A 19,274-nucleotide genomic window follows, 5' to 3' on the forward strand; every position below is an offset into this window, starting at 1 on the left:
GGCTGACAGAGGTAGCACCCACACACACACACAAAGTGGGATCCTCAGGGCCCACGTTCACTCTGCTCTATTTCTGTCTACATGATCTGATAAATCGCACATTTGTTAGAAATTGGCACCTCTGAAGTAGAATATCAGCTACGTCACAGACACACTCTTCCATTTTGTAAGCCTGGTCTGCTTCTTGTTTTTATGGCTCATTTTTTGCTTTTAAATCTTTAATCAGTTTGCTCTAATGTTCACTGGAGGGTCAAGTGATTCACACAGAAAGCCTTCAGCAAGGCAGGATTACTGTACTGTTAGATCCTAACTAACTGTTTTTGTCACGAATAAATCAGACTGTTCTTTGTAATAAATGTCTGATTGTTGTAGGACCAATGTGGCAGCAAATGGTGGAAAAGAATCATTATACACTGGAGCCCAAGTCCCCCTATGGATTTTGTTGAATTTCTTCTGACCATCAGTGGAAAAACCCAGAATGTTGAGTTTACCATCATAAAGAAATCCAGCAAATATTGCTGGCTGCTAAATTATCAGTCAACAAAACTTTTACTATTTATTTTCTGTCAATCATTTAATTAACTCATCAACTAATCATGGCAGCTGCAGGCCTACTATTTGGTTTCTAGGCGTCTGGGTAAATAATAAAAGTGCTCTGTACTGCGTAATCCAGTTCTGTACCCCCAGGAGGTGATTCCACCTGCTTTGAGCTGTCATGTCCAGGCAGACTTATTTTCTCATTAAGATCCAGCGGGGGGGGGGGGTTCCCCAAACTGGCCTCGGGGCGTACACTCCAGCAGCAGCAGCAGGCTGGGGGACCACTGTCTTTCGTAATGCATCCCTGTCCTCACCACGGTCATAACACGCTCTGGTGCGACAACAATCGTCACTGTCACAGTGTTGCCATAGCTACCAGGCCAGGCATGACATCACCAATCAGATGATAGAGAGTGAGAGACAAAGGAGGAGTGGGACACTGAGAAACTAGAATACGTGTGAGTGCACGTATGCTCAACATCTCAGTTCAGTGTATTAGCATGTGGCATGTGCATTTAATCAAGCATTATACTTAACTACACATTTGAGATACTTCAGTCTCAAGCTACTTTCTACTTCACCAATTCAGTTTGCAAAATTCAGTTTGAAAATGCTGTTTACTCAGTTATTTATTTAACACACATTTACTCAAGCGTAATTTCACACTACTTGTATTTTACTAGAGTACTGCAATTTCAAGCTGATTTACAGTTTACAATTTACTTTACTACATCTCAGAGGCAAATATATTACTTTGTCCACTACATTTGCCTGTTTGAACATTTAAGAGATTTACACATTTATGCATGAATATTGCATAACCCAATAATACAAATCATTCTTAACTCAGCAATACATTATGAATCCTTTCACTGTGTGTAGTTTAAATGTACTTTGATGCTAATACTAGCTTTTAGTCCAATAAATAATCCAGTACCTCTTCCACCACTGCACAAACATATTACGTTATAAATGTATGACTTAGGAATTGTGATAGAATAAATACTTTAGTAAAATTCCCTAAAAATACTATTACTGAAATTATATTTTAACTGTTAAACTTTTACTTGAATTGGAATATTTTCATACTGACTTTCCAAAATTAAAGGAATACTTTTAGTAGTATTGTTAGCTTGCTAACATTTGCTAAGTAGCACTAAACACAATTCACAGCTCAAGTGAATGTTATTATGTTATTAAGCACTACAGTTATTTAGCTATAAAATAAGCAAGAAAGATGGCAAAAAAATAACATACGTAGAACACTCCTCAGTTCACATTTTTTATTAGGAAAATCATTTTGCAGATTTGATTATTATTATCATCTATGTATATATATATTTATATGTGTTATTTTCAGTTATTCCGAGGATGCATCAGCACAGTATATCTTAATAGGAAGACTATTGCTAGAATAAATATCTATACATCATAAATAGTTAAATTAAAAAAGACCCAAGAGAAAATTAAGAGAAAAAAACATTACAAGAGAATAATTTACAAATAAGAACAAGATAAACAATTTGCAAAACTGAAGCCATAAATGCTGCTGAAGAATTTATTTAAAAAATTCGAAGATGATTCACAGTTTGTGTCCTTGTTCTCATGCTGGCTGGAACACCAATAGGGACCATGCAGGAATTAAGGGCCAGAGCGACAGGATAGTACCAAACTACATCACCACAAAATCAATATCTTCCTCTTCAGACCCACCTCGTTGGCAAAAAAAAAGAAAAAAATAATCAAATGCTTGTGAGGGTCTGAAGAAATCCAATGAATGTAAAGGGGTGAGCCGGAGAGGTTAACAGTCAGTGGGAGCATTTTTTATTTCCATCCTCCACTACTGACTTCTTTCAGATCCTCTGGCACGAAACTCAGCTCACGAGGACTGTAACTTGCCCACGTCTGGGGAAATGAGATGTGTGTTCAGGTCCTACTGACTGCCCTTAGTTTCTGTGTGACAAGGTCATGTTTCCCATTCTGCTATGGAAGAACGCATGCAAACCAGGCTTCCTCTGCAGTATGAGACTCTTCAGCAACATTCACAGTAAGCACCCTGTTACCCCTTCACTGGTGGCAAGCAAGGTTTACGTTGTCCGTTTCAAATACAAAGCAATGGATTTCAATGGAGACCCTAAGTGGCCAATATAAAATTTAAATATCAGAATATGAAACAACTGATTACATGAATTACACAAGACTAAAATATATGTTTTAAACTAAGTTTATTAATAATTAAAGTTATTATAATGTTTTAAATTATTATTAATTTAATTCCAGCAAATTTTTTTTACCAAATATCTCTTTTCTGAACTTTGGTTCCTCTGAACCTTTAGTTTATTTAAAAATGCAAACGTAATAATGGAATTCTAATAATTTAATAATTAATTACCTATTAAACTACCTGCCTCTGCCCTGTTATTTTTGTTTATTATAGTTATTTGTTTGTTAAAGAGTCAATTTTTTTTTGTCATAATTGGCATTAAAAATAGATTATTTGGGGCCACTGTGGAAGATAATCAAACAAACAATGCTATTACTATATTATCTTGGAATTAGTTTCCATGTTTATATTATTTCTTAGATCTGTATTTAGTCACATAATTCATAATTTTATTTAACATTTTATTCATTAATCTAATACTGAACACTTTGGGTCTCCATACATTTCTTAATTTTATGTCAATTTGTTGTTTTTTTGTTCTTGCAGAGAAAAAACAACATACTTTACAAAGTTTTAAATTACTTCATGGCAGCTTTTGAAATTGGCATAAAGTCTTCAAGTAGCTTCTGAACTTTCATTTAGTTTTGCCTCTGACTAGATGTTTTGACTGTAGGAAAATCGTGCACCTTCCCACCAGTGCCTCCTTTACACTGCACACCCTCGTCTTTCATCTCAGGAATATTAACTCCTTTGAACACTATTTACAAATATCTACAATCAGATGGGAGCATGTTCAAGTGGAACTGACTCACAAACACAAATGAGTGCGAGGCCTGAATGGGAACTGATTTATGGAGAAGTTGTGTGGACAGTTGTGCCTGTGCAACAACAACACATGACAGAAAAAAAAACAAAAAATGAGTTTTTCACTGATGAGGACTTTGTAAATCTATTATGTGCGTACAGAAATGTGTGTGCTATGGGAGGGCATGCAGTCTGCCTATTTTGCCTGCACATGGGTGTGTACATATTATATGGGAGTATGGGATGACTCATGCAGAATGTGTAGGCATTCTCCATATGAAAGCTTCAAACATCTGACAGACACTTCATAGGAAAATAACAGCACACAAACATGCACACGTATACACTCATGCAGGCCAGAGTGATGCAAATGCAAATGGGTGCCTGATTGCGCACATACACATGGATGCACTGATAGTTCCCCTCCGACACACACACACACACACACACACACACACACTAACAGCAGCAGCAGCGAATATGCTTCAGTGATAAATGAAATGAGACAAGCAATGGAATGATGGGGGCAGAGGTGTCTTTCCTGATTCATGCCAGCATTTAACTCACACAGCCCGGAAACTCAATGGACGCTCACACACTGCCCATGCACGCCATCTTCTTCCCTCACAAGTCTCAGGCGCATGCAAGCACATTTGGGTCTTACACAGGCTGCAGTTAGTGAAGTTGCACTCCATATTTTCACACTACATCTATTAATAGCACAGCTCCCTCCCTCTCTTCATCCCTTTTCCAGCTTGTTGTCTATAGTGCTCCCACACGCTGCCTCATTGTTTTTCCTCCCTGTTGTATCATATTCCACACAGGAACATGAACAACGACGTCTCCTGTAAACGTCAGCAGAACAGATTGCATAAACATGCGCTCGCAATCTGACATTTGCATGAAGCAACCAGACGTGTCAAGCTGATATTTATGCAGCGTGTGCAATCTCTTTTGGTATCTACGCATCAGATCAGGCCTGAACCGGGTCTAATAGTCATTACAGATCATTTCCAGCTTTTGCTTTAAGTGATAGTGCTTCAGATGGACACATCAGGTAATTTGTCCCTCTGGTGTCATAACAGGCAAAAAGACAAACTACTACAAACACAACAAATGTAAACTAATGCAAAAAGAAAAATAAAACAGTACAAGGGAGCATCCCTGGCATCTAACAGGTAAAGGGTACGTTTACACTGCAAATTTCTTGAGTTTAAGAGGACCTCACATTAGTGCAAATTACAACACATCAAAAACAAGGGATTCATTCAGGTTTCAAAATAAAAACGTAATAAAAAAAGAGCCATGGTGTGGAACCTTTAGATACATATTCACATTTTCCTAGTATTATCTGATTGATAGCTCTGAAGGGTCGATGTGTCAAATACAACATATCATCAGCATCATTATTAAGCTGTATATTACAGTACACAGCAGCACTGAACCTTCTACTGTAACAGTTCCTGGTTTTCAGAAAGACAGTGGATAGAGATTTTCTTTACATGGGTAAAATCTTACTTGAATCTTACTACCATAGGGTTATTTACAATAACTACACATTTGAAATAATTTTTTTTTGTGGGTCTGGGGATGTGAATAATGCATCAGGGACATTTTACATGGTGCTTATAAATGAAGCTTTGCTGATTAATAAGCAAGTCTTCAAGTAAAATGTCACCCTAAAGTGCCCAGTTGTCGGTTCTGCTGCACACATAAAGACAGAGAAGGAGACAGACGAGAACGGTTCCTGTGCTTTTTCCTCTTTTTTTTTTTTCGTTTTCCAGAGAGATAGATACACACAGTTAAAAGGGGAATCGTCTGTGTCTTTGGGCTTGACAGTACAGGAGCAGATTATCCTCCATGCAAACTGTGGTTTAAACCGCCTGAGAGATGGAGAAGAGTAGACATTTAATCGGACCCTCCTCGGCGTCCTATGACCTGCGATTTCGTGGAGGTTATGTCACATTTACACACATCATGTTACCCTGCTGTTCAGCAGAACCACAACCTCATTGTGCCATGTACCGGACAAATAAAACACTTCACATCTACACTGACACTGAGAGCTACCTATGATCACGATAAGATTGTTCCTCGATGTTCAAAACTGGTGAATTCATGTTAACGATGAAAATTGCACAAAGAAGACAAAACGATAAAGATATACAAGAAATAAACACAAAAAATGTACAAATAGACATGTTGGTAAAAAAAGTATTGTGCTTTTGGCTGTCCTGTGTACACTGTGTACAATAGTCTGAGCTCCCGCATGACAAAATGGAGTGTACAGAATATGCACTTTGGACATGGAGCATTTGCTCCAGGTTATTCTGCATTAAGCGGAGATTGGTAATATATAATGTAGGCGAAAATAAGTCAAATTAAAGTTGTGTGTGTTTGTTTTATAAGATAAAGTGCAATGTGAGGGCATATAGGCTGAGTGAGCCCTGTTTGTTTCATGTAATCCATCAACAGCCGTGCGACTCAATCACTGCCACTGTGTGTGTTTTTTTATTGACACTTGCATGATTTCTTTTGTGCGCATGCTGTTTGTGTGTGGGTGTGTCTGTGTGTGTGTCTGTGTATGTGTGTGTGGGTGTGTCTGTGTGTGTGTCTGTGTATGTGTGTGTGTGTGTGTGTGTGTGTGATACCCACTCTGTTTTCTGTTTACCGATGCCTGGATGAACATATGTGGCCAAACCAACCAAAGAGAAAACAGAATCAGGTTGGACTGAATAATTCATGGTAAAATTTTACATCCATTCCGTGTTATTATTTTTTCCCCCTCTGTGTGCTTTTTGTTTAAGGATGTATTTTTTTCCCCCCCACTCTACATAAATTTAAAGAGCTTCTTAAAGCAAACAAACAAGAAAAAAGGCAAATAAAGGTGAAAACTTCACATAAAAAGTGCCAAAGCAAACTGACATTCTCAACCTCAGAACAAAAAAATAATTCCTTTTCACTTTCATCTTACCAGCTTGGTAATGATTATCCCAGTGTATCGTCCTCAAGGCAGACTTGTATTTCTGTTTCATATCTTATTTGAGTTCCTCCAGAGTTATTCTAAGTTAGATGAGAGTCTTAAAAGGATTGTTGCGTCGTATCAGTAGCATGAGTAGCATGCCACGTTGCTAGATGCTTCTCCACTGCAGATGAGGACATTTAGAAGAATTTTCCATATTATTACCAACAGATTGGTAAAGTTACAGAACGGTCTTTTTTTTTTTATCTTTCAGGAGGTGTGATTGGAATGAGAAGACAGGTGAATTTGTCACTAGCCACACTTTTAAGCCTTAATGCTTCAAACTTTGCCCTATTTATGGGAATGACATACAGTACTAGTTGGGGCAGGGCACGTGTGGATTAATGTTATACATTTAAATATCCCGTAGTTATATACATCAGAGTCCTGACATGTGACTCTGGGATGTAGCTTGGCCTTATACTTTGTTGCTGTTGTTCATGCTAGCAGTCTCAAGCCTTCGAGTCCTGTGCTCACTAGCATGACAGACGTCTCCTAAAAAAAAAGTGTTTCTACCAGAAGATTTATTTTAACTAACTGTGTTGATGGTTACATTACATTATATTTCTCTATAGTTGTTTTAATAAGGGATTTGCAAAGGATGAGGGTGCTGGGGTGATAAGGGGGAGTGTAGGTGTGACCAGAGAGGGAGGGGTGGGCTTGTAGACGTGAGAGAGGCAACTAAATGTTTTGTGTGGGTCAACTTTCACTTATTTTTAAGGGTTTCTGCAGTCTGTGAATTTTGGCTCCTCACCAAGGTTTTGTGGCACTTGGATGATGATGAGTCCACACCCACGCTGTTTCTGACTATGGCTGACGTCCACAGGTTTCCATCTGCGAGAAAAAATTCTTGGTTTTAATATGCCTCTCGGTATCTTGTGCCAGCCAGCCCCCCCTTCATCCCTCTTCTTCGCAGAATGCGCAAGGTTGATGCATCATGTGTTTCCTGTATGTTAAGTTGCGTTTGTGAATACACAAATTGAGGAGGATGTGGATGATTAGATTCCCATTGCCTTAGATGTTGCTCTGTGAGTCTCTTTTCTCTATTGCCTCCATTTCTTTCCTCCCTTTTCTCTGCATCTTCTGCTCCCCCTCTCACCTCAATCTCCCCCTCTCCTCCTGTACTGGATTTACATCACGCTGCACTTGCCCTTCAGTCTCTCTGCACGGGACTGCTTCCCAGAGCGTTTGCCGTCAATGTTGAGGCTCATGTTCCTCTTCTTGTCCAGATTGAGGAGCTCCTGGAAGAGCTCTGTTACGTTGTGGTTGGTCTTGGCCGACGTCTCCATAAAGGCGCACTTCCACTGTTTGGCCTGGGCTTCTCCGTCCTTGGTCTCCACTTCTCGCTGGGTCTCATCGCTCTTGTTGCCTACAAGCATGATGGGGATAGCCTCGATGTTGCCCTTTATGGTCAGGATCTGCAACAGAGGAGAAAGATGAGAGCTATTTTTTATGTTTCTGGTGCAAAGTCAGTGTACTTCTCTAAAAATAAAGATTGCACAGGTAATTCTAATACAATATTTACAACACTACAGCAACATATAAAGCTAAATATAGGCCCAAACACATATCAAATGAGTCAACCAGGAATAGGCCTGCACTCATACAGCTAGAGTACACTTATATCCTCAAACATTCCACCCCACTCTCGCTCTTTACATCGTACTCTCACTAACAAACACACTCCCCACCTGTTGGTAAATGGGTTTTAGTTCCTCCAGGGACTGTTTGCTCGTGATGGAGTAGACCAGGATGAAGGCGTGGCCTTTGGAGATCGACAGGCGCTGCATGGCAGGGAACTGGTGGCTCCCTGTGGTGTCTGTGATCTGGAGGGTGCATACGCTCTTATCACAGCTGATCACCTGGCGGTAGGTGTCCTCCACTGTGGGGATGTAGGTGTCCCTGAATGTGCCCTTCACGAAGCGCAGCACCAGTGAGCTCTTCCCCACTCCGCCTGCTCCAAAAACCACCACACGATAGTCGTTGCTTTGCTCAGGCATTCTGCCCCCCTCAGGCTTAAATCAGTGTTACACCTACGATATTGAGGGTTGGAGCATGAGAAGGAAGTAGGGTGAGGAAGGGATGGGGTAGAGTGGGAGAATAGGATCATGTTAGCAAAGTGGCTGTGCAGAAGCAGCAGATACAAAGCAGAAAGGGGAAAAAGATGAGGAAGCATTGGCGGGACTCAACCTCAGGCGCGCAGGAGCAAAAGCACTTTGTCCTCGTAGTCCAACTTTGAGCCAGCATACAAATTAGAGAGGATGAGTTTGGTGAGTCTCCGAGTGTTTCACCTGACGTAGACATTTCCCTAATCAATACTGTTCACAGAGTTACAGTTTCTCAGTTTCAGCCCCCAAAGCAACCCAGCGTTTCCTCATTAATCAACTTAAGAAACTGCAGCAAACCCCACAGAGACTAACAGTCCTTGCAGCTTTGGACAATAATCCCCAGGACTACAGGGGGTGGACACAGTACCATGACCTCATGTATAATACACTGCAATCCAATATAACAAATGCCAAACAACAGCTTTAAAAATGAGTACAGCGCTGAGTCAACACCTCTCTAACACAACAACGGAACATTAGTTTCACACAAGGAGTGTTTACTGCAGGATTACGTCATTGGATCACAGTACATTGCATGTGTGCATGATACTGTGTCCACACACTGCACATATTGTGAATGGGCATACAACGCCACACCAAGTGAAACTGATTTGCTTCACTGCCTCCCTGTTGTGCTTTAATGATCCAATCACTGGACATGAGCAGCAAGAGTGGCCTGTTATTTTAAGCACAAACTAGAGTGGTGAAAGTAACATCATGTGATGTTTATTAAAGATGGGAAATGTCAATGCTGCAGGTATTGCAACTCTACTAAACTTGTTAAAAATGAAGGAAAGGATAAGTCATTCATATCTGATCAAATACCTAAAGTGAAACATATTAAAAACCATGCAGTTTCATTTAGCTTTATGGAAATTAACCGTCTTACAGCACATTGTTTTGATTTTGGAATTTGGAACTTTAGTAATTTGATCGATTCTCACTGTTCTCATCATTTTGTTTGCAGGACAAAAGCTTGCAGGAGCATCTTAAGCCAGATAGTTTGGACGGGGAGTTAATAAAGACCAAGAAAAAGCGATCGAATATAAGTGCCCCCCAGTTGGCAAGAAACAAGACTAAAGTGATGTTGCTAAAGAATCGCATTTACTTGTCGTGCACATTAGGTGTATTATATTCAAGATACCTATCGCAGCAATACAGGAACTGAAACAAAGCCAGGGTTGTGTCATAGCTAATTTGCGATAGTGTACACAAAAGTACAATAACTCTACTCAATCCACAGTGTGTGTTGTCAGTTATAATGATAATCCCACTATTAACTGAAGAGAACATTCCCTTTAAAATAAGAAATTCTGATTAGTAGTCAGCACCAACACTGCACATTAAGGGGCTCCACACATATTTACTCTCAGCTGCAACTCATACATATGCATTTGAACGACGTTCTCACACTTAATCCAGTGCTATCTCTGTAAGCGCTTGTGTGTCTGCCGAGCGCCTGTGCATGATTGTGTATGGGTGGCATTATTTATCTGCGGTGGCTCTAAACTTACTTTAAGGTCCCATAATAAGATACTCCCTCAGATGTGATCAGGTGGTGCTCTCTAAGCTCCAGCTGTAATGAAACAGTAAATTGACATCAATACTAGATAGAATAAGTGATTTCTGTCATGCCTGCACTACTGGAGCCTGCTATTGATTACGGTGCCCCTGTAATTGCATTGCCAGGTTCTAGAAAATTTCAGTCAAGGAGTTCAAAATAAATAGGGATTAGGGGATGCCTCTTGAGTTTTATGGTCAATCTATAGCTGGAAGTGTGGGTGACATGTAACAGTGTTTTATATCCATGCTGAGCACACAGCCAAATAGGACTTTCATTTTAGAAAGTGAGGCGCACTTTAAAAAAACAGCCCAAATTGCCTGGCAATGAGATACTCGAGTGTGATTCCAGCTCCATTTCTCATTGTCAAAATATTAAAGCTTCAAGTCTCTCAAAGCATACGCTATTTTTGATTTATTTCTTTATTATGACAGATTGATATTAATGCTGGATAAAGATAAAGATAAAATCTGGGCAAAACCAAAACACAAGTCGAAGTTAATACAAGCAACATCACCAAGAGGCAAAACTAGTCAAAAGTGTCGCTAGAAACAAACAAGCTCGAAACAATGCTCCTCTGTGCTGCCTCAAACTTTTGGCTTTAATGAGGCCCTTAGTCACTCTGGGGAACTGTGGTCTGAGCTGCCAGAACTGCACACGCTGATTTCTGCTTAGACCTGCTTTATGTCAGAAAGAAAGAAACAAACACAAACACAGTGGCCTGTGCAGTTACTCTACATTGGTTTTAAAAGCCAAATCAGCCAAATCTGTATTTCTGAATAAAACTTACTCTACTTCTTACTGTTCACCCACAGAGAGTTATCACACAACTCTCCATGATTTTGGAATCATCTCAGCTCATTAGTTTTACTCTCATTGCTATTGTCAAAGTTGCAGGCAGCTGTTTTCGACTAAACAGATCCGATAAATCCAACTGCAAAACCTGCTTAAAAGCAAATAATGTACAGCCAAAGTTAAGTAGAAAATCCAATGTAAAGGGGCTGGTATTTTCTGTTGGAGGCCAAAAACAGGCATTAAAGAAGTGGAATATTGTAATTACATTTATCAGATTGACGACAACGCAGCTTAAAAGACATTCTAATGATGCCTTATATTTGTTGTAATGATAATCATTCTAATTATGCTAGTCTTTATTCTCTCGTCCAAATAAGATTGGCTAAAAAACCCATCTCTATTTGTTTGCCTTGTTTTATTAGACGAGCCCTGTTCCCAAATTTCAGCAGCAACAGTGTTAATTTTTGCAGACAGAAATGAGTTAGAATAAATAAGTAAATAAACCAGAATTGCCCTATACAATAAAAGTCATTGATTGGTGCCACTGCAAAGTAGAAAGTTAGAAAGCTGATATGTCATTTTTACTGTATCCTTCTTTCTTAGTTTTCGAATCATTTAAATTATTATTTTTTTGCTTCCCCTTCCCGTTTCTCCCGTCTCCTGCTCCACAGGCCTTTACGCTGTTTGATCAATAAACTAAGGCCACTGGGGTTTTGATCGATGGGGCTTGAGTGTCTGGGCTCTATCTGTCTGTCATGCTCCCTCGTTTGGTGCCTGGTGGGTTTTTGGATGGGGATTTCAGCTCCGCAACAATGATCCTGCTCATCGAAATCTTCCACTGCTCCTTCCCGTCTTTCACCTGCTCTAAAATTAGCTTTTCCCTCCCCTCTGTCAGCAGCTATAACTGCAGACACAGGTGCAACCTCACAGTGACACGTAAATACTTTACTTTCACTTTTTCATCATTTGTCCTTGACACCAGGAATACACGTCACTACTGTGAGCCGTCTCCCTGTCTCTCTTTCCCCTTCCACTTCTCTTGTTTTATTTGAAATGAGAGGACTGCAGTTCCTTAATGAATTAATGGCATACTATAACTGCATCTGTGGCAGTGTAGCCAAACTCCATTAGCAGATAGCGTTGGCACAGACCAAACAGGCCTCCTTTGCTCTCAGTCAGAAAATAGATGCGACACAGCCTTCTCCACTCGTTTATTTCACAGAGCGAGCGAGGAAATGTCACCTTTAGTGAAAATATGCACATAATTTTCCTCAAGAGAGCCACTTACGCAGCGACACAAAGGAAGCGCATTAACCAACATCAAACACAATGCCATTCAACAGATCAAGAGCGTGATTAAATAGACACCCACAAAGCAGTCCCATGGTATCTTGTGGAGAAAGGGTTTTTAATCAAGCCTTAGATACTGGAATGCTGTCGAAATATGGCTATTTGGCGATGAGTGTTTTGCAGGATCAACAGATTTTTGGCTTCAGGTTTCTCTGAAATATTCCCTTCTCTTTTGGCTACAAATGCACACACACACATGCACACTCACACAAACACACAAATTCATCACAATGTCTCGAATCTGCACCGTGTTTTAGCTGCCAGACTGTCAGACAGTGTATGAACGTGTGTATGAGTGTGTGCGTGTGTGTGTGTGTATGTGTGTGAGTGTGAGTGTGTGAGAGAGAGTGCGTGAGTTGGAGATGTGTGTTAGCATCTGTGCAGTCAAGCAGAAGAGTCACTGTTCTCTGTGCACACATCAGCTCAGGATTTTCAAGTGTGTGTGTGTATGTGACACAGGAATGCATCTGTGTTTTTAGCAATGCAATTTTTAGACCTGGTTGTTTTCATTAGGTTTGAGGACACTGTAGAGGTTCAATTTATAAATTCTGATTCAGTCTAACTCATTCAGTCACGGTGCTGCTTCACCGCATTCACACCTGCACAAATGGAAATCCCACAAAAACCAGCCCATATGTGCTTATTTTAAAAAGCTTTCATAGACTACAGACTTTTTTATATATAAACTCGATTTTTCTAAAACAAGGCTTATAAAACCATGTATTTTTCTTTTATCCCCACTCTGTGTGTTAATCTGATCGTGTGTGTATGTGTGCATGTGTGTCTTTTGGAGTTGATGATGCAAACAATGGAAACAATCAAAAATCCAAAATACTGAAAAATGTTTTTTCCAAAATAAATCAGACAGGTTTTATAAACTTTAGTCCCACTGGAACATTGTCAGTATGTATGAATGAGAAAATAAGCATTTATTATTACCTGTGTCATGTGTTCAGAGCTTAGTGGGGTAAAAGTGCACGTGTATGCTTCTAATTCATTTCAGCCTATGCTGTGGGTGAAACTACACCACTATTATGAATTCAATTCATCTTTATTTACATAGCGTCAATTCACAACAAAAATCATCTCAAGGCACTTTACACACAAACCCCCCTTGAGGAAACTCTGGCTGAGAGTGGAGAAGAAAAAAACCTTTAACAGAAGAAACCTCCTGCACAACCAACAAAGCACTGGGCAGGTCGGCATAGGGCCAGTAACTGCACATTGAGCTAAAGGGAGTATGTGTGTTACACTGTACAAGAGATTGCACCACTGTGGTCTTGGCTTAGTAGCTAATTATTGAGCTTAACCTTCCCTGTGCTCCTGGTCTGCTCCACGTTGACCCAGTTCTTAAGACTTCAGTTACAAACAGTCTCCCAACACAACGACATGCAGTTCTCCATGTACACTAATGTCCACCGATACTTCGCACACACCCCTTTGACAGCACTGCCACCGACACCGTGGCATGAATATAAACACATATTGTGAGACATACAAATAGAAAAGGTGACTTTTACCTGTCTACTGTCTATAATACGTGTAGCTTGGACTTTGGAGGCGTTTGTTTACCAGACATTAAGTATATTTTCCTAAACACGATGTTATAAGTCCACATGTCAACAAGCATGATGAATTTCAACATGCATATTTCATGAAAATAATACACAAACCTAGTAAATTATCATCAGCCAGTCACATATGAAGGCAGCTTTCTTACAGTTTCTAAAAACCTGATATTTGGAAGTTGTGAGCTTTTTACCACAAAAACTTCAGCTTGTTGCAAATAGCAATTTTTCTTGTGAGAATCTCACACCTCACAGCAGCAGGGTGGCGACAGGAGATGGGAGGGGAGAGATACAAGAGGAATCAGCAGCTTATCTTGATCGGCAGACATTAGGGTTAATGGGTGGTTTCTCAACCCAAGGCAAATCAAGGCAAACGCAAACTTGTTTTATCCTCTTTTAATATTAATGGTTCAGTGTTTGCCTAGGATTATTCTCACTCTAAACCAATAGTTAAAAAACAGCAGACTGGTTCCTAAGCCATACGTCGTGAGTTTACTCATGCTGATTCTTTGCAGCAGTTTTACAACGGACTGGATGTAGTGTGTCCATGTGATTAGGTTGTGAGCGTGTATTAGTGCTGACTATTAGCTTGGCCTGGGGATTCCTGGGTTGCTTCATCTGGCCTCTCCATGATACCATGCTAATACCTCAGCCTGACAATCTGGGAAACACATGGGCACCTGCCTCATAACACCAGGATTAGCCCATAGAGAGGGAAAGAAATTCAGATTCCAGCAACAATAATGGAGCAATCAGATTTGTTTTCAAGTATGCATAATGTATTCAAATGTATTTTAAAGCCTATTCTTTAAAGCCTATTCTTAGAATCTACGAAGGCCCGGGCCTGACTGAGGCACTAATTACAGGCTGGTGGAGTGTGCTGCCTGCATGCAGTGACAGATGGTGACAGGGTTGGTAGCTTTGGATTGACTCCACTAGTTTCTACAGGAAAGATCAACCAGGCACAGCTTCTTTATAATACCAGTTGAGCCAGGTCGGATACCAATGCAGATGATTAAAAGCAGAAACAACAAGGGAATTCTGCTCAAGGCTTTTTGCGACGCTCTCATGATGCAATTGGGATGAAAAGAAATTGACTATTATCTTCTTCTCTAACGCACAGACACACACAGTCATGGAATACTTAAAATGTTTTTGTCTCAGTTTTTCTTAAAAAGATTCAAAGATAAATTAGATTTTACATTTAATGATGCAAAATGTCAAATAGAACAAGGTTACTCTGGGTCACATTGTGCATAATTGACCAGAGCAGCCATCCAATCCTGCGATTTGTTATGCACAAAATGATGAAAATCTTGCCTGATGTTATATATAATATCGACTGTATGGACATTTTAAAGGAGCTGATACTATCAAAACAACTAAAACAAATTAGCATTGATCTGTTCTAATATTAAAATAGACATTATGCAGCCTCTCTCTCTCTCAATCTCTCTCTCAGTTGACTATGTATATTAGCGAAGATAAAAATAAAGAACTCAAGCTTCACAAGGGTGGGCTCACAGTTTGAGAAGCAGTTTCTCTTTAATGCTTTTAGGATTGAACTGAATCGTAAGCTGACATCATACCTGAAACTGGATGTGGTGCCTATTTGACTACGATGTCATAAGCAATGTTGTGAGAATCAACAAAAGTCAGATTTCTTCTTTGGTTCAAAACAGCTCACCAATTTCTATCACTAAATAAACCAAACTGTTCCACACAGTGTACAAAACCACAATTATGGGAAGGAAAACAGGGGGAACGTACATGTGAGGGAAAAAACTTTGATGGTTGGAAGATATCCCATAAAAGTTGATTGTTTAAAAAAAATGTGCTTGTTTAGAAAATTCTTTTTCATTGTAAATATACTTCAGTTGGTCACCATGGAAATGATAAGCATGGCTTTCACTTAAATGAAGTGCTCCCGAAGAGGCTTTTTTTCAGCACGCTGTGTTTTTGCTTGAGCTAACTAATAATCAGTACTCTTGAAGTTGTCCAGCGTTCAGCAGTTGGTTGCTAACAAAGTCAAACACGTCCGTCAAGTCGGAGCCTGCTTTGCAGCGAGAGTACCCCCTGAGTACGCTGAGTATTCTCTTCAGAATCTCAAGATAAACTCTATGAATGTCTCTGTGTGCCCTCCATTGCTGTCTGCACATGGTGACTAACTGACCTGGGAGTATATTTACAACAGGTTTTTTCTCACTCACAAAAAGGCTCCGTATTTCACACAAAACAGCAACACAACTTGGTCCCGAATAAATTACCTTCTCCTATATGTCTCTACCACGTGCTTTAAAACATGCTCCACCTGCAGTCAGAACATTTATTTTTTAATTATTCACAAGTCAGCTTTCATTTTGCTGTTGGTATTTCACTGAATGTTGTTTTCACTGTTCACTTGATTATTCCAATTGTGTTCTGTGCCCTGCCTATGTTTTGGAAAAATCCTTGGTATAGTTACTTTTGATAAGTGCTGTTTTACATAAACGCTATTATTTACAACAGACAAGGATGATGATACTGTCAACAACTGTTTTTGACTTAAAAAACCTGGATAACACTGCTATAATCATGGATGGTTTTTAATATTAATTAGTTAAAAAGTCAAATAATGTTCTCAGAAAAATGTCCCAAAGAAGAACCTACTAATAATTCATTTTTCATTCTTGTGTGGCCTGATGACTTTTCCCAGTATCTGACCATCTTGACCTCAGTAATCTCACATTGTCATGTCTAGTATGCTTAACCAGAAATCCTCATCATCCTTTAGCAGCATCTTTACTCATCTCCAGCATCATCAGAGGCATCACTGACATCACCAGCATCACATATTGAGCCCCTTTTTGGTCCTGCCTTTGCAGGGTAAAGCATTCTTATGCAACACTACTGTGGTCTTTCAAGACAGACAAACAAATGGACAGCTAGACAGAACATCGACACGCCCCCACACTTCCACTCATCCACATCCATGGCCAGCACATGTGCATTTTTATGCTACTCTCAACCACACACTCTAAAAGCTTAGGATTTACTGTCATTTATCTCTCCCTTAAACTTTGCAAGACCCCCCCCCCCCCACACACACACACACACACGACAGGAAGTTGAGACACATGCATATGCATGTCATGAGGGCTTTTCTTTCCAGTCATGAGACCCACAGCCAACAGCCCATCAGGCACTGAGGAGGAGGAGGAGGCATGGAGAAACACAGACCCAGATGGAGGATTAACCATGACATTTGCTACAGAAATGGAGCTGCATGCGTCACGCTGGCGTCATCATTGGTGTATAGTGTAGTGTTGACTTGCATCTCGGCCTCTGATGTAGTCAGGAAGGGGTGTGATCCGGCGATCCGCAGATTGGTGCGCAACGCCATTACAGACCACCCCAGTCTGCTTGGTTTCATTCATAAATACCAGAGGATCGCCATCTCACAGCGGTGCCATCATTTCGCAGTCGCAGCGACCCCCCCTCCCCCCGCCACCCCCCCCTCTGCCTCCCTTTACTCCTCAAAGCAATATGGTAATCCCGACACTCTCAAATCTCTGCCCTCTCTCTCTCTCTCTCTTTGCCCCTCTCCTGCTGACTGCCAATATGGCTGTGCGGGCATATGCTACATACCATTCACACGATCAAACACAAAAGCGAGTCGTGATAGGAGCTCGCGTGGATGCTTTTAGATTCAAAGAAACGAGATGGAAAATGAAAAGATTTCTCGTGCCGTTTTGGCCAGGAACAGCAGAGATCGTGCGCGCACAACAGACGGAAGAAGGACCGCGGGTACGCCTCTGAATATATAGACATCTAACCTCAATGTAAGAGGCGGCGATGAGCAGTATCTCCATACCTGGTCGTGAAGTATGGCTCCGCTTCAGGCTCGTCCTTGCTTTACACGGATGAAAGACAAACGCCGAAAGCGTCTTAAAGCATTTTACGCGGTTCATGTAGAGCTCATGTCGTCCGATTTCCAGCACCACCACAGCAGAGTCTCTCTCTCTCTCTCTCTCTCCAGCTATCTCTCTTCCTCGCTCTCACAGATAGGACGTGGGAGGTGCTATGCCCTCTCCCTTCTCTGTTCACACTTAATTTTCTTTCAATTCATACATTTCATAGTGGTTGGATGCCAGGAAAATAAACTATTTAAAACACACTTCCTCTAATAAAATCTCTCTGATGACCTGGATGGAAGCAACTGCGGGAGTCTGAGCAGCAGTTCATAGCAAAGACTAACAGAAATAATAAGAAGAAGCTGCACAAGTCAACTAATCCTAATATTATTGTGGCGATATACAGCGTCCCATTACATTTCCAAATGACTTTATTGTTCACCTCAGCTTCATTCCAGTTTTACTTTGGCCTGTAGCTGCAAATAAAAGCAATATAAACCTTGCAGCTTACATACAATTAGAAAACTGTATCGGTCAATAAGGGCATTGAGAGAGAATGAAAATAGCCTATACATGATAATCATGCAGTTATTTTTATTAGACTTACATCTAGTGGCGTGATCCTGGATCAGCACCATGGCCAGCGAACGCATTGTTCGTCAGCGCCATGGAGAGACGCCGGTACATTAGGTCGGTGGTGTGTACAGCACAGACTGTATAATACTGTGGTAAAAAGCAGCAACAACATGTAATGGATGGGATAAACAAAGGGTAAGACAGATAGAGAGCTGGTAAAACAGGAAGGACACCAGCCCCAAAGGAGAGATGCGTAAATACATTTTAATGTGAGCAGAAATAAAAAGGAAAGCCTGCGTTTAAGTTCACCTCGCAAGACAAATGTGAATCAGCCCATCGTGCTACAAAGGCTTGTGGCCGAGTCAGACCAAGCCTTGTTTCGAGCTGCGTTTGTTTGTAGGCTACGTGACGGTCTCACTGGATGACTCACCAAGTCCCCATCCAGGCGGCCTAGTGTTTGTCCTCCTCTGTCGATGAGCCGGGGAACTGCAGAGGGCGGACAGCGGCGGTCAGACAAGCAGACAGGGTGATTACAAGCGGCATTGATTGATTGTTAGTCGGGGGAATAACGCGGATTATGGAAGAGTATGCAGATGGATAGTCAGTTGAGATATATATAAAACATGTCCTTACTTTTACTGTCCAGAGCAATCATAAATATCCTAGGCTTATGTAAATCAAAGTTATTAATACCTTCAAAATTCGTTTTTTTTTAATTTATGGGGAAACTGAATGCAGTTTCCTGCCATAAATTATTGGAACATCAAATAAACTGCCTAAATGACAACGATGCTTGATTAAAGGTCAGGGCTTTTAGCTGCTTGTACAATTCATCTTTGAATGTAACAAATAGCCGATTAACTCCAAAGCGCAGATTCCAAGCTCAGGTGGGGCTA

At 40.6% G+C, this 19,274-nt stretch overlaps 1 protein-coding gene across 2 annotated transcripts; it reads right to left on the minus strand.

The window, feature by feature from the left end:
* Positions 1–1,805: 1,805 nt before the first annotated feature.
* On the minus strand, positions 1,806–17,927 carry diras1b (DIRAS family, GTP-binding RAS-like 1b). Of its 2 annotated transcripts, none has more exons than XM_067479523.1 (3): positions 17,725–17,927; positions 8,219–8,560; positions 1,806–7,945 (listed from the first exon to the last, which is right to left on the minus strand). In XM_067479523.1, the coding sequence occupies exons 2-3, from the start codon at positions 8,525–8,527 to the stop codon at positions 7,658–7,660; spliced, it is 597 nt and encodes a 198-aa protein (XP_067335624.1). In that variant the 5' UTR covers positions 8,528–8,560; positions 17,725–17,927; the 3' UTR covers positions 1,806–7,657. The 2 variants fall into 2 exon arrangements, with proteins under 2 accessions (XP_067335624.1, XP_067335623.1); XM_067479522.1 differs by having other exon boundaries at positions 17,763–17,926.
* Positions 17,928–19,274: the final 1,347 nt, after the last annotated feature.

Source organism: Channa argus, chromosome 16 (genome assembly GCF_033026475.1).
Source record: "Channa argus isolate prfri chromosome 16, Channa argus male v1.0, whole genome shotgun sequence".
Classification (NCBI taxonomy): domain Eukaryota; kingdom Metazoa; phylum Chordata; class Actinopteri; order Anabantiformes; family Channidae; genus Channa; species Channa argus.

Excerpts from the sequence above, each read along its gene's own strand:
- diras1b (XM_067479523.1), bottom strand. The coding sequence starts at position 8,527 with ATGCCTGAGCAAAGCAACGACTATCGTGTGGTGGTTTTTGGAGCAGGC. Across the intron at positions 7,946-8,218 it reads TAAAACCCATTTACCAACAG|ATCCTGACCATAAAGGGCAA; the intron begins GTGGGGAGTGTG and ends CCTCTGTTGCAG.